Source organism: Pelobates fuscus, chromosome 12 (assembly GCF_036172605.1).
Source record: "Pelobates fuscus isolate aPelFus1 chromosome 12, aPelFus1.pri, whole genome shotgun sequence".
NCBI lineage: Eukaryota > Metazoa > Chordata > Amphibia > Anura > Pelobatidae > Pelobates > Pelobates fuscus.
Window position 1 is genome coordinate 126,487,269 of NC_086328.1, and position 15,101 is coordinate 126,502,369.

General features: G+C 39.7%; 1 protein-coding gene across 1 annotated transcript in view; it reads left to right on the forward strand.

Annotated features, from left to right (window-relative positions):
* Positions 1 to 15,101, forward strand: part of LOC134578390 (high choriolytic enzyme 1-like) — a 45,589-nt gene that overhangs the window by 19,530 nt on the left and 10,958 nt on the right. Inside the window, exons 7-10 of the mRNA XM_063437381.1 lie at positions 7,573 to 7,654; positions 7,946 to 8,073; positions 9,345 to 9,454; positions 12,020 to 12,239. Of these exons, the coding sequence (XP_063293451.1) occupies positions 7,573 to 7,654; positions 7,946 to 8,073; positions 9,345 to 9,454; positions 12,020 to 12,239 (540 nt within the window). The remainder of the gene's footprint in view (positions 1 to 7,572; positions 7,655 to 7,945; positions 8,074 to 9,344; positions 9,455 to 12,019; positions 12,240 to 15,101) is intronic.

Here is a 15,101-nt window from a genome sequence, read left to right on the forward strand (position 1 = left end):
TTAAATCCTCCAAATTTTCAGGGAGTTCTCTAGTAGCGACCTCGTCAAGAATTACATCTGATAACCCATTCAGAAACACATCTATATAAGCCTGTTCGTTCCACTTAACTTCTGCCGCCAAGGATCTGAACTCTAGTGCATAATCCACAAGTGTTCGATTGTCCTGTTTAAGGCGCAACATTAATCTAGCTGCATTGACCTTTCTGCCAGGAGGGTCAAAAGTTCTTCTAAACGCAGCTACAAAGGCATTATAATTATAGACGAGTGGATTATCATTCTCCCATAAAGGATTGGCCCATCTCAAAGCTTTTTCAATGAGCAGAGTAATAATAAATCCAACCTTTGCTCTATCTGTAGGATAAGAGCGGGGTTGTAGTTCGAAATGGATGCTAATCTGGTTTAGAAAGCCACGACACTTCTCCGGTGACCCGCCATAACGTACTGGTGGGGTAATACGGGAAGAAGCACCTACAGTGGCTACCTCTAGACCTGAGACTGCAGGAGAGATAGAAGGAGTACGTGTCTCCTCAGGTGGATTACTAGCACGAGACAAAAGTGCCTGTAGTGCCAAAGCCATCTGATCCATCCTATGTTCCATGGCGTCAAACCTGGGATCCGAAGAACCAAGCTGACTGTTTGTACCTGCAGGATCCATTGGCCCTGTCGTAATGTCAGGATCGGGACAGGGATCCAACACGCAGAGTACAAAGAGTGGAAAGGTACGTATACCGGGCCTTAGAATGGCCGGACTAACGTACCGAGAGTAAAGAATAGTCAGAGGCAAGCCGAGGTCGAGGGAACGAGAAGACAGATAAGCGAGAGACAAGCCGGGTCAAGGGATAACAGAGAAACAGGGTAGTACAACGAGCCGAGTCAAAACCAAAAGAGCAAACTAGAATACCAGAGCACTGAGTGACTAGACAAGCTAGAACCACGACAGGGCAATGAGCTGAAGTAAGGAGTAAGCTTAAATACCCTGGTTCTGGATGGAAATCACGCCTCTGAAAAGTACCGATTGGATATCGGACACTTGAGTGACAGATTGCTCGTGCTAGCGTCATGACGTCACGTATTGAGCGTCCTGCTAGAAAAGGACGTGGATTCCTCGCGGCCGGTGTTTAAGTGACTGGATGAACCGCGAGGAACGGAGGAGACAGCTCGCCTGGACGGATACACCACCAAGTCTCTACCTCCCTTAGAGGTAGAGGCCTCAGGTACCCTGACAATATACATGTATTATATCTATATATACCTATATATAATATATGTATATATATAATATATATAATGTCACACTAAGTGTATTTTTATATTTATATATACGTATATTAATATAAAAATACACTTATATTTAAATTATACACAAATATATACAAAATATATAATAACTATATATATGGTATATATATTATTATAAAATACAAATAATATGTTAATAAAAATAAATAACAAAAAATAAAAATAATTTTTAATAATTAAAAAAAAATTATATATATATTCAATTTTATTCTAACAGTATTTTGATATTGATATATATATATATATATTTATATCAAAATACACTTAGAATGTAATGATATATATATCTATGTATAAATAAATAAATAAAAATAATACAAAATATACATATGTCCACATACATAATTACATAAATAATTTCATAAATATACACGTAGACGTCAAATACATAAATATGTATATATATTAAAATTCTACGTGCATATTTATGTAATATTTTTACCTAATTAAGTAATTTTAATGATTGCAATTTGAGGGACCTGCCTGCCAACCCAGGCCAAAAGTCCAGATAATTTAATTTGCTAGCACTGTGTTTAACCCTGTAACTTTCTATGACACCCTAAATCCTGTACATGGGGGTACTGTTTTACTCGGGAGACTTCGCTGAACACAAATATTAGTGTTTCAAAACAGTAAAACATATAACAGCGATGATATTGTCAGTGAAAGTGAAGTTTTTTGCATTTTTCACACACAAACAGCTCTTTCACTGAGGATATTATTGCTGTGATATATTTTACTGTTTTGATACACTAATATTTGTGTTCAGCGAAGTCTCCTGAGTATAACAGTACCCCACATGTAGAGGTTTTATAGTGTTTGTGAAAGTTACAGGGTCAAATATAAGGCTTGATTTTACTTTTTTTTTTTTATTGAAATTTGTCAGATTGGTTAGGTTGCCTTTGAGAGCGTATGGTAGCCAAGGAATGAGAATTAGCCCCATGATGGCATACCATTTGCAAAAGAAGACAACCCTAGGTATTGCAAATGGGGTATGTTCAGCCTTTTTTAGTAGCCACTTAGTCACAAACACCGGCCAAAGTTAGCGTTTTTTGCATTTTTAACACACAAACAAATATAAATGCTAACTTTGGCCAGTGTTTGTGACTAGGTGGCTACTAAAAAAGACTGGACATACCCCATTTTGAATACCCTGGGTTGTCTACTTTAAAAAATATGTACATGTTAGGTGTGTTTCGGGGATTTATGACAGATAACGGTGTAACAATGTCACTATTGATACATTTAAAATATATATATATTGAAACAGCAATTTCCTACTTGTATTTATAGGCCTATAACTTGCAAAAAAAGCAATAAAGCATGTAAACACTGGGTGTTTTTAAACTCGGGACAACATTTTGAATCTATTTAGCAGTTTTTTTCATTAGCTTTTGTAGATAAGTAAAAGATTTTTCAAGTAAAAGTCCAAAAACATGTTTTTTTTTTTATTTTTCACCATATTTTATTATTTTTTTTAAATACAATATATGACATAATATAAATACTGGTATGTAAAGAAAGCCCTTCTTGTCGTGAAAAAAACAATATATAACTTGTATGGGAACCGTAAATGAGAGAGCGGAAAATTACAGCTAAACACAAACACCACAAAAGTGTTAAAACTGCTCTGGTCCTTAACGTACAAACATCGCAAAAACAGGCCGGTCCTTAAGGGGTTAACCAGGAAAGGTACATTCCGATTACTCTGGGCTACAAGTACGTCCTGGGGATGTTACCTTAGCCCAACATCTAGGGGTTGTTACTATTACACAATTTAATGGTACTCATTTTATCTACCTCGCAATGCTCTGGGCCATGCTCAGCAGAGGATATATATTAAAAAAAATAAACCAGTGAGTTTTTTTGTTTTTTTAAAACTAATAGCACAACCCAAAGCTAACGCTTAATTATTATTGAGGTATGCTGAATACTTTAAGCAAATTATAGCATTTAATTTAAAGCAACCTACTAGGAAAATATTTCAATGGATCTATCTACACCAATTCCAACAGATATTAATGGTGACCAATCACTTCAAAAAAGTTTTTTCTAACAGTTTGCAATAATTTAAAAAGTTTACCCAAAATGATTAAAACAAGAGAATAAAATGGTTAACCTCTACCTCCGACTGCTAAGAGGGCACTGTTATCCGCATCGATTCAGCCGAACAGCAGAGACTTTTGGCAAGGCAGCTGTTTGATTGGCTAAAAGTTAGAAACACACATTTTACATAAAACTGGTACAGAATCCAAATGAAATGTACTTTAAATAATGTGAATCACACTTTTACCCAGCAAACAGTAACAACAGTGAGGAACAGACTATAACAGGGATTATAAAATAACAATTGCCCCTTGACTCTTTTTCAATGTAGATATATCAAAGACTCATCTCAGTCTTCATTAAACATAAATACACACCAATATCTACAATAAAAAAAAAACACTGAAAATAGTAAAATACAATAGGCATCAATTCCTGGTTCACACTTAATATTGCACTCACAGACACTTATTGTTAGTAGGTTGTAAAATCTCTCCAATATAGGACTCTTCTTTTTCCTTCTCACATCCAAAACGTATATATGTGGAAAGAGAGACGTGGACACATAGAGTAGATCTTCACTCGTAGTAAAAATTGCATTTATCGGTCACACTTACAAGATAAAAAACAGAATAGGCATATCACCATATGATGAGCTTGACATTCACTGTTATCTTGTGAGGTCCACATAGTCATCCTGCGTGTCTTGATATATTTTTGTTCTGTATTACACTATGTGCGATTAATTTATTTTTATATAGATTTCGCCCACTTCGTTATTATAAGGTTGTATAAATTTTATATCTGCACCTTAGAAGTGTTTATCTCTTGTTCTGCATCCCTACTTATTTATTTTGTTACATATCACCATATCCACTGGAACTCCACTTGCACGATTCTCAGGGTGTTAGAGCAGCCAACAAATAATAAAACGATAAATACTTTGAAAAAACAGTCCTACGCGTTTCATCCACCTGCATGGAATTCTTCCGGGACAATAAATAAATCAGCGAGCAGTCATCATCCATAAAACACACAGTTAATAACTACAGTTTAAATATCCCAGCAAAAACCTCCCTCTGGGCACCATCAGCCAATCCCAGAGCGAGTTCGTCTTCTACACGGCTGTTCCTTGTTATGCGTTCCAAGCCTCGATCTGTATTTTCTTTCTAATAGGTGAAGTGAAGATCTGCTCTGTGTGTCTCTTTCCACATATAAAAAAGATCCAACCTCTGGCACTCAACCTCAAATATACTTATAATCCAGTGACTTATACCCGGGTGCGTCCCAGCAAACATATAAACAAAAAATTGAAGACAGGAGCACTCTCTGGGATTTCCAAATTATATTTAAAAAAAATCACCACCTCTACATCTTTCCACATATATACGTTTTGGATTGGAGGAGGAAAAAGTAGATAGAAGAGTCCTATATTGGATGCAATATTAAGCGTGAACCAGGAATTGATGCCTATTTTATTATACTATTTGTTGTAGATATTAGTGTGTATTTTTTTGTACTTTAAATAATGTTGGATCCCAGACTATGGGGAATGCTTAAAAAAAAAAAATATATATATATATATATATATATATATATTTTATCCCAATGTTTAGTATGTGCTCCTTATGCCATGCTTCTATTAAAAAAAAACACAAGATAGAAATAAACATTTTACGGACATTTTTATTTGGGCAAAATACGTTCTATTCAGGGGCAAGTTCTAACTATTGAGCAACGTTACATTGGTTTCCATGGTGATGGTGAACCTTATTTATTCCAGAATAGCTCGTTTTTTTGTTTTTTTTTAATTCTTTATTTTTCATGTGCATAATATCATATAACATAACAACCTGTAGCGCCACAACAGCGAGCACAGGCTTTCAATTGCATATATTGTCATGGCGAGAATGTTAAGCACACTTTTTTTTTTTTAAAGACAAAATTTAACCGATATGCTATACTAAGAAGAGCAAAATGTAAACACGCTGGTGTAAAACGAACTGCTGAATATGCAGCACAAAATAGTGTTCCAGACATTTAGTGCAGTATGTAGGTAAGCCAAAAGGCATTAGGAATAGTATAACAGTGCTAGGTCACGAGAGGAACATGAGTGAGTCAAGATATGCTATAAACAGTGATAAACAAGGTTTAAGACAGTCGAGTATTTTAGGGTGATGTGTCTAAGTTGTTTGCAATTATATTGGCACGGTACAAGAGGCCGTATGCTTACAGCTTGCTTGGTTAGAGGAACTTTCTCTTGTGTATACGTTGAAATAGCTAGTAACATGCGTGTAACAGTGCATGAGAGGTTAAGTAGATGGTGGTACACAAGCTTAAACAAATCGGTTCTATCACATATATGGCACACTAGCTTAGTTAATCTGGGGTATCAGGTTACTATATTGCAGGCTATGATAATATGCTAGCAAAATTATTGTGAACTGCAAATTGTAAATTCCCTGTGAGGCCAAGTTCTGTGGCAAAGATAATAAAGATAAGGGACCCCTACGGAAACATTACAACCGAAAAACACATTAAAATGTGGCTTAATAAGAGCCTAGTGGGTGCTTCCTAACCGGACTAGGTTAATCTGAGGGCCTCTGACTTTGAGGGAGAGACAGTCCAGGGTGACTGCTGCGTGGGTCTTAGATGTGTCAAGATAACCTGTAAGGTCTTGCTGAGTCCGTGTGTATGGTTAACTTTGCTTATCCATAGTCCACAATCCTTGGTGAAGTGGCCACTGAGATACTTTATATCTCCGGCTGAGTGAGGTAATGATCCCCGCATGTCGAACAGGGCCTCAGGCCGTGGGCCTCTGAGTGTATCGGTCCGGTTCGCCCCCCCATTGGGGTTCCCTCTCCTGTGGGCTGTGGAAGGGCTTTCCGCTGGTTTCGCCCCCCTGCAGACATCCTCGCTTCCTGGTTAACTTCGCAGCGGGCTTTGTGCGTATCCCCGTGCGGGGTTGCGCTTTGCTGGTTGAGGGTTGTTAGAATCGCCGAGTGGGAGGTCGGTCGGGTGCGCCGGCGGGTCCTCTTCTGGAGCTTGGGCTCGTGAGTGCCACTATTCGAGGGCCCCGGCGCCGGTTCCCTCCATGATGAGCTTCGGCTTCATCTCCGTCGCGGGGCCGCTCGGGAGGTACAGGGTGGGTTTCCCTGCAAGTGGTGCCGGGTAGCCGGGCGGATCCACGCCAACACTTCCTTCAGCGCCAGCTTGTAGATCCGTCTTCGGCCTTTAAACTTCGCCCAGAGGTAGGTGCTTAGCTGGCCAACAAACTCCAATGTTTACTTGGGTGGCTTAATAAATGGTCGCTTGATCTGAGGCTGCGACTGAGTCGTGATCTTGGCTAGGCCCTGTTTGTCCCGTTTGGCTGAGGGTTTCGTTGCTTGATCAGGCGGTGGTATGGGGGTAATCGTCCCCAGCGAGGACCGGGATGTCCCCCGCCGGTCCAGAGGGGGGGGGTAGCAGGGCTGTAGTGGGCTCTCGTTTGTGAGCTCGTCCCCTGCCGGGAGATCGGCCGCCTCCTCCGGATCTCAGGCTTCGCTCTGGTTTAGGCCGCATGGCTGGTAGAGGTTTTTCGGCGGTGCTCCGGAGCCGGACTGGTACCGTTTTGTTTGGCATGTTGCTCTGCGTCCATTCCCGGTCGCCTTGTGCCACTAATATGAATATATCATTCGGTTTTAGCTCATTTATTCCGGTTGTTGCAAGAGCTCGTAGGATGTGCGACCAGCCATCTTGGCTGTCAGGCTCCGCCCCCCAATAGTTCTTGTTTTGAAACATAGAAACATATAATGCGTCGGCCCATTTAGTCTGCCCAATTTTCTAAATACTTTCATTAGTCCCTGGCCTTATCTTATAGCTAGGATAGCCTTATGCCTATCCCACGCATGCTTAAACTCCTTTACTGTGTTAACCTCTACCACTTCAGCTGGAAGGCTTTTCCATGCATCCACTACCCTCTCAGTAAAGTAATACTTCCTGATATTATTTTTAAAACGATAAATAGGTCCAAGCTGATGCAGTACATTTGTAATTACATTTAGTATCCATTTATTTTTATTATTTTGCATGTTTTGTCTGTAATTAATTAATGCATTTGTTGTAACTTGGTATATTGTGTGTGAAAAGGGTAAGCCTTACAACTGAGCACATTGCAATTAATTCCTCTATAACCGCCAATTTTCTGGGAATGAACATCCTTTTTCTTTTACTTTTTTTCCCCTGCAGATAAAGAGCGTAATTTCTACAAATTAAGCACTCCGAATCTAGGAACGCCGTATGATTACCAGTCTGTCCTACACTACGGCAAGTATGTCATAGCTGAATCCACTAGCTGTTATTCAGGGTTTGTTTCAAATGAATCAACATATCAGCAAACGCTACTTCTGAAATTATTCAGTAAACCAAGAATTGGAGAGAAATGACGTGGAAAATGCAAATTTCACACCAGCTGAGTTGCAGATTTTTTATCACAATTTGGGCATTTCATTATTAAATATACAATTCCTGTGTCAGTTCACTTTAATTGCCTGGTTATTGGGTTAAGCCAAGTGAGATTAGCTTCGATAGCCGGTTCCTTGTGTCTGTTCTCTTGTCACAGGTATGCTTTCGCTAATGACGTTTTTAAACCGACGTTGGAACCCACTGTAAATCCTGATGCTACAATTGGTCAACGTATCGGTCTGAGTTCCCTCGATGTGGTGAAGATAAACAAACTGTATAAGTGCAGTTAAGTTTTCAAAGAACCGATTCTGTGTGTTATGTTGTGTTTTACACTTATATTCAGAATTATTACATTTCTTGTCACACGAAAGAAGCAGATAGCTATAATTATAAAACATTTTGTTTCCCAGGAGTCTAAATATTCAGCTTTATTTATTTATTGGGGCCTGTTGATAGTTTGTATTCTATTTGACTAGCTGCAAAAAGTTATACAGTATCTCACAAAAGTTAGTACACCCCTCACATTTGTGTAAATATTTTATTATATCTTTTCATGTGACAAATGACACTCTCGGTTATTTTGAGGGGACAGACAATTTACCCTGTTATACAGGCTGTATATTGACTACTTTACATTGTAGCAGAGTGTCATTTCTTTAGTGTTGTCACATGAAAAGATACAATATTTTTTTTTCTTTTTAATAAAACATTAACTTATGCCATAACAAAAGGACCAATAAGAATAATGACAATAATAATTATAATCAATAAAACCATCCACCATTCGAATTTTTCTGCAAACAATCAACACATACATTTAACCCCTTAAGGACACACGACATGTGTGACATCATGATTCCCTTTTATTCCAGAAGTTTGGACCTTAAGGGGTTAAAATGAAATTTGTGCAAATATAAATATTTTTTTTAGTTGTAGGTATCCCTGTGCAGCCAGCTCTACCTGCATTTTCCATTGTATCTTACATTTGTGTGCTAGATATGCATTCATTCCATGTTTCACATAAATGCTATGCATTCATTTTGTGTTGTAAATAAGAGCTCTGGTTAATTCAATCCAGCTACTGTGTTGTGTTTATGCTTCACATAATAAACAGTGTCAGCTCTGAGAGTCTCTTCAATCAAAGTATCTACACATCAGCCTACAGAAGTTGTATAAATGCGGTGATTGAAGAAAATTAGATGTATACAATAATTACCAACAGAACAAACCACCCATACTGCAGCAGTACCATAAAAAAGACCAGATTACTAAGGATTTAACATTCTGTTGATGATGATCCAATAAATTGTCAAAAATTCTAAATTTTAGATTGCATTGTGCTAGAACTGTATGTTACCTTGATTTGGTGTTAGCTGCCGCATGCTGTATGTATGTAAAAAAAAAATAATAAAAATTGCAATTTGAGCTTAGAATTAAAGAATTTTCTTTTTGGTGAGAGAAACAGAACCCTTCCGGGCATCCTTATAGATATTACCAATAAAACCTAAGATGCCGTTTAGTATTATAACTTTGAAACCTTGGTGTTTTTCTTGAAGGTGTGTGCACATATCTATTGCCGGATCCTCGTGGTGAATTTTCATGGAGGTCCAGTCAGTACCCCAATATCTCCACCTGTGTGTGGTTGATTCGAGTGCCGGAGGACAAGGTACCATAACCGAAGCTGACGGGTGAAGGCGTAGTGCTGTATGTACATTTGGAAGATTGGCAAGGAGGATCTGGGGTTTGGCAGTGCTGCAATTTATAAAACCGCTAATAGAGCAACGGTGGACTCTACCGAAAATAGTTTAACAAAAGGGCAGAAAAGCCCTGTGTGCAGCGTGAACATCTTAAATGATGAACACGTGCTGTGGTTATTGGGGATTTTTCTCTGGTATCTCCAGAAGCAGGACTGTCCCATCAAATCCAGGGCAGTGGGAGGGTATGCATTTGGACAAGATACTGTTTTCTTTTGCTGGATAGGTAACACTAGCACTTATCAAGATATTTCATGTCATTATTACTACATTTACCCCAGCTTAGATATCCCACTTTATTTCTGAAAATTTTTATTTTTAATCTCAAAATGTAACCTTGTAAGTACACAAAACACACTTAGAGTCATCCTAAAGTGATAAATAAGGTGAATTTCAAATTTCATGCCAAAATAGCCAAACCATACAAAATTCTCTAAGTGAGCTTTCCTACAGGTTCGTCTACTCTGGCCTTTAACGTAAACCTGTAATGATGATATTACAAAGATACATGATGTACAGCGCTACGGAGTCTGATGGCGCTATATAAATAATAAAATAATAATAATGTATGCTGTGTGAAATATAGAGATTTACTTACCTTTTAACCATGCCAGCGATGCTTTGTGGGTATTATTATTCTTGTAACACCCACTGTCAGGCCATCCTCTGATCCACCTCTGCTCTTCTTTGATATTGCCCTGCTTGGGGACTCCGATTTTACCCTGCTTGGGGACTCCGATTTTACCCTGCTTGGGGACTCTGATTTTACCTTGCTTGGGGACTATAGCACGCTGCCTTTTACCATTGGCTGGGCAGTCTCCATAGCAACTGCAACGCATAGTGCTGTAATTTGCTTTGCTTGGGAGGGCAGAAGGACCTCCTATGGCATTGAGTGTCTACCTCGGCATTGATTGTGACCTTTTTCTCCAAAACTATACATTTGCTAGCACAAAACTGCTAGCACGGTGTATGGACAGAATCTTATGCTCTTTCAAAAGAGCAGGAGTTAAAAAAAGACTACATTTATCCTTTGATCTGAAATTCATATTGATATGCTTACAATTCTCACTGTAGTGAATAACCCTGAACAGATCAATTCATCAGTTTGTTTGTTTGTTTGTTTGTTTGTTTGTTTGTTTTTATATAAAGAAAGTGTTTACCGATACCATCATTGCTCTTCACTACTACAGAGACCTAGGAATTAAATGAACGCATTTTGAATTATAGACCACCAGAGCAAAAACATTGTCAGCCCGTCTCCCAATCAAAGAGATCACCGGGCTTCTGATTAGAACAAACTCAAATGTAATTTAATTTGGGGAGGAGGAAGATGAACATGCTGAATGTATCCAAAATCGATGTTAGAATAAACTTGCAAACAAGTAAATTACTAAGGCGCCCCCTGGTGGCAAACTATGTTTTTGTCTGGTTAGAACATTAGCTGGTTAGAATGACTTAAGCACCTAGCACATAAACCTAAACAATCTAACATTATCAAGGTTAGGGAGGTTACATGTGTTTATATTCATTAGAATGGCTGGTTTTAATTATCATCAGCATTTAAAGGGACACTATAGTCACCCAGACTACTTCAGCTCAATGAAATGGTCTGGGTGCCAGGTCCCTCAGCGTTTAACCCTTCAGATGTAAACATAGCAGTTTCAGAGAAACTGATATGTTTACATTAGGGGTTAATCCAACCTCTAGTGGGTGTCTTCCTGACAGCCGCTAGAGGCGCATATGAGACGCTGGATGCGAAATTCGCATCCAACGTGCAAAACGTCCATAGGAAAACATTAAGAAATGCTTTCCTGTGGACTGTTTGAATGCGCGCGGCACTTGCCGTGCATGCGCATTCCGCTCCACTCGGGAGCTGACGTCGGCGGGGGAGAAGAGGTCACCAGCACCGAGGGAGCGCGGCGCTGGATTAAGGTAAGCTGCTGAAGGGGTTTTAACCCCTTCAGCACCAAGGGAGGAGGGCCCTGAGGGTGGGGGCCCCCCTATAGCAATATATATGTTATATATTTATATATTCTGTATGATATGTTGTAGAAGAGATGGGATTTGTAGATCTTCTGTATCTTAAATCGCAATGGTACAGATGATCTACAAATGGATCTATTTGAGGATCTACAAATCAGGTAAAATTAGGTAAAAATGTATTAAACAATCTAGCTGCCGCCAGTAAACTTCAATCGCCTTATATGGCTGTGAATAGTTTAGATAATTTTGCTGCTTCTTAAAAGAAGTTTCAAAGTTTAAAGGATCACTATATTGTCAGGAAAACAAATCAGGCAGGGTTAACCCAAGATGGACCTGGCACCCAGACCACTTCATTGAGCTGAAGTGGTCTGGGTGACTATAGTGTCCCTTTAATCTTTTCATCCTGGAATAGATCAGTTTATCTGAATTTAATTCTGAAAATATAGAGAATTTAGGCAGATAAATGTTATTATGTTGTCCTTCTGATACTTTAGGTGTTCCTGCAATTTGATACTTTCAGTATCAAGTCTTCTCCTGCCTGTGTTCATGGTTATGTTACTGTCTATGATGGTCCAACTAGAGAGTCGCCTCTTCTGTCTCCAAAGACCTGTGGAAACACGCAGCCACTTGTGCTGATGGCGTCCAGCAATATAATGCGAATTGAGTTGGCAAGTACTGGGACAGAAGTCAACTTTAAAGCTACTTATAGTTCTGGTGAGTTCATATATTTTACTTGTTTCCTTCAAATTCACACAGAAGAAGCCATTTCTATTCAGAGCATCAGAAAGTACAAACATTTTAGGGACAGTAACCCTTTCTTCATTGGCAGCTGGTGAAGTTACCCATGGGCGTCCGCAGGAATTTTACAGGGGGGGAGGGGGATGGGCATAATTATGACATCAATGCTTGGACCCTCTTTGCAGGGCTGGTCTGGGGATACAAAGCAGCCCTGGAAAAAATTGTATACCAACCCCATAAGTCGCGTGTGAGAGAAAAGAAGGATAGCACTCCCAGGTCTTCATGTCAAGTAAGATATAAATACAAAAACCAAGTCCTGCGCTCACTCCCATCACTCCCATCACTCCTGGACGGCAGCAACGACCACAGTACACATCAGCCCCAATACAAACAGTAAGAACCAAAGAAAAAGTTACCTGCGCTCTTTCCTAAATCCCTCTGTATATTTAAACAAATGGAGGTCATTTAGTTACTCCAATGGCCATTGGAGGGAATGCCCACCTGCCAACGTCAAGGCAGACCCCCAAAAGTGGGTCCTACATTGACCTGACTACTCAATTACCCCATGTTCACGTAAGGAGCAAACCGTTGGCTCCTCTGTCCAATAAACGTGCATTTACTTAAGCTTCATATTAGTGCTTAAAATCAATTTCTAGATCTAGAACTTATACAGCATAGAATATAATTCTCAATAGGAAAGATGCATGTCACATGCCTCGATTGGTATTTACAATATTTACAATGCGAATGATCAGTAGTGATTAATGAAATAATTTGCAACAATATCGATACGTAAGAAAGCAGATACTAAGCGTAGGCATCTGAGCATAGGGATTACAGCATACCCTTTACCTCTCCCCCTGGGTGGGTACTGGGTTGCCTATTTGTCCCAATGCTAGCCATTAATGCTATGTGCAATTCCCAAAGCTCTATATCAATGCTTAAAATTACTATCCAGGTATATTGCTTTTGTAACATAAGATATAATTCTCAATACGAGTGGTAAGTACCTACTCCAACGAAAGCCGAGATAATTAATTACACTATTTACAAAGTGAGAAATCAACAATTATTAGTGTGATCATCTATACCAATGTAGATGCAGCAAAAGGCAGAAACCGAGCGAAGGCATGTGAATATAGGGATTATAGCACACCCATGCTCACTACAGACAAACTCACTGACACACATACATGCTCACTACAGAAACGCTCACCGACACACATAATTACAGCAGAAAAGCTAGCTGACACACACACATGCTCACTGACACACATGCTCATTACAGACAAACTTACTGACACACACACACAAGCTCACTACACACAATCTCACTGACACACACACATGCTAATTGCCACACATGCACATGCTCACTACAGACAAGCAAAAGGCAAAGTCCTTCCGGCAAGGTCAGCAGCATGAGTGTGGGGGCAGGGCCTTGAGGGGCAGGATTTGCAAATGGGAGGTGGGGCCTGACTGCGGGGGCAGAGCATAGAGGCATCAAATTGCTGGTGATTTGGAAGGGAGCCTCACAGAGCTCCCTCTGGCCCCCCAGCACCTCCCTCTTTCTTTCCCTCAGGCTGAGCTGCCACAGTCCGAGGGAAAATTGCCTGTGGGGAGGGGACATGTTGAAAAATCCATGTTGGTGGCAAGTGCCCTCTCATGCGACCCCCCCTGCAGACACCCATGGCATTGCCCACCCTGACTTGTTGGGATCTACCAACTTAACCACATGTGATCAACCACTAGTCCAAAGATACATTGTGCCCTGTTCAAACCCATAAACATATTCACATGTATGTGGGAAACTGCAACCACTTTAAAGAGGCTCATCTTCACCTACAGATGCTGTTACCCAATGACATCCTTAAAAGATAGGACAATGTGCATGGCTGTCTATTGGGGCATCCAGGATAGATGCCCCATGCAAAGCCAATGGCTGATGTCAGAAATCTGCGTTAAGGGGCGTTTTTATCTTCAGAAATGTCTTGACGTGATTAATTGCTCAGTTGTCTGCAGCATCTCCATTCATCAACAAAGACTAAAATGGAAACTGCAGATATAATTATGACAACATACTTACTATGCACTTATCATTAAACGTTATCATGCTAATAGATTATTTTTTTTATTTTTTTTGGCAAACCAAAAAAAAAAGAGGTGGTGCCCCCTATACAAACAGAGGATGAGGGAACCACAGGGTCCATCCAGGAACATGCCAAGCTCTGTGTATTGGGATGAACAGCCCCCATCTTTTTTGTATATTAAATGACCTTGTCCACTTTCATCTTCTTGCCAGTTCTCAATTTCTCTCCTGTACCCGCACCACTAATTCGCTTTTCAAGGACTTCTTGTGGGCTGTTGCATTCTTATGAAACAGGTCGTCTTCTCCATCAGACTCTCTGCTATTACACCATCATTTAAGAAGTCCCTTATACCCCCTCACTTTATAATACCCTATAAACCTCCCAGGCTAACTGTAATTTCTCAAACCTATATCCTACAATCTCAAATTAATTAATTAATTCCTCTTCACTCTCACCTTTCAGTTCTGCCACTTCCCCACCCTGTCACCTGGCTGCTATCCCCCACACTACCCTCCCTACTGTGTTCTTACACCCCACCTTCTCTATATTTTAAGCTTGTCCGAGTAGGGTCATCAACAACATATTGTTCCTGTCACAACTGTAATAGTTTGTCTCGTGTTTTGTTAAATGACCTTCTTTATAACATTATAAAGCACTGTGGAATAAGTTGGCACTGCATAAATGGCAATAATAATATTAACTAAGGTGTGTGGGAGGTGTACTATATCAATTAATTGAGCGATGTCTC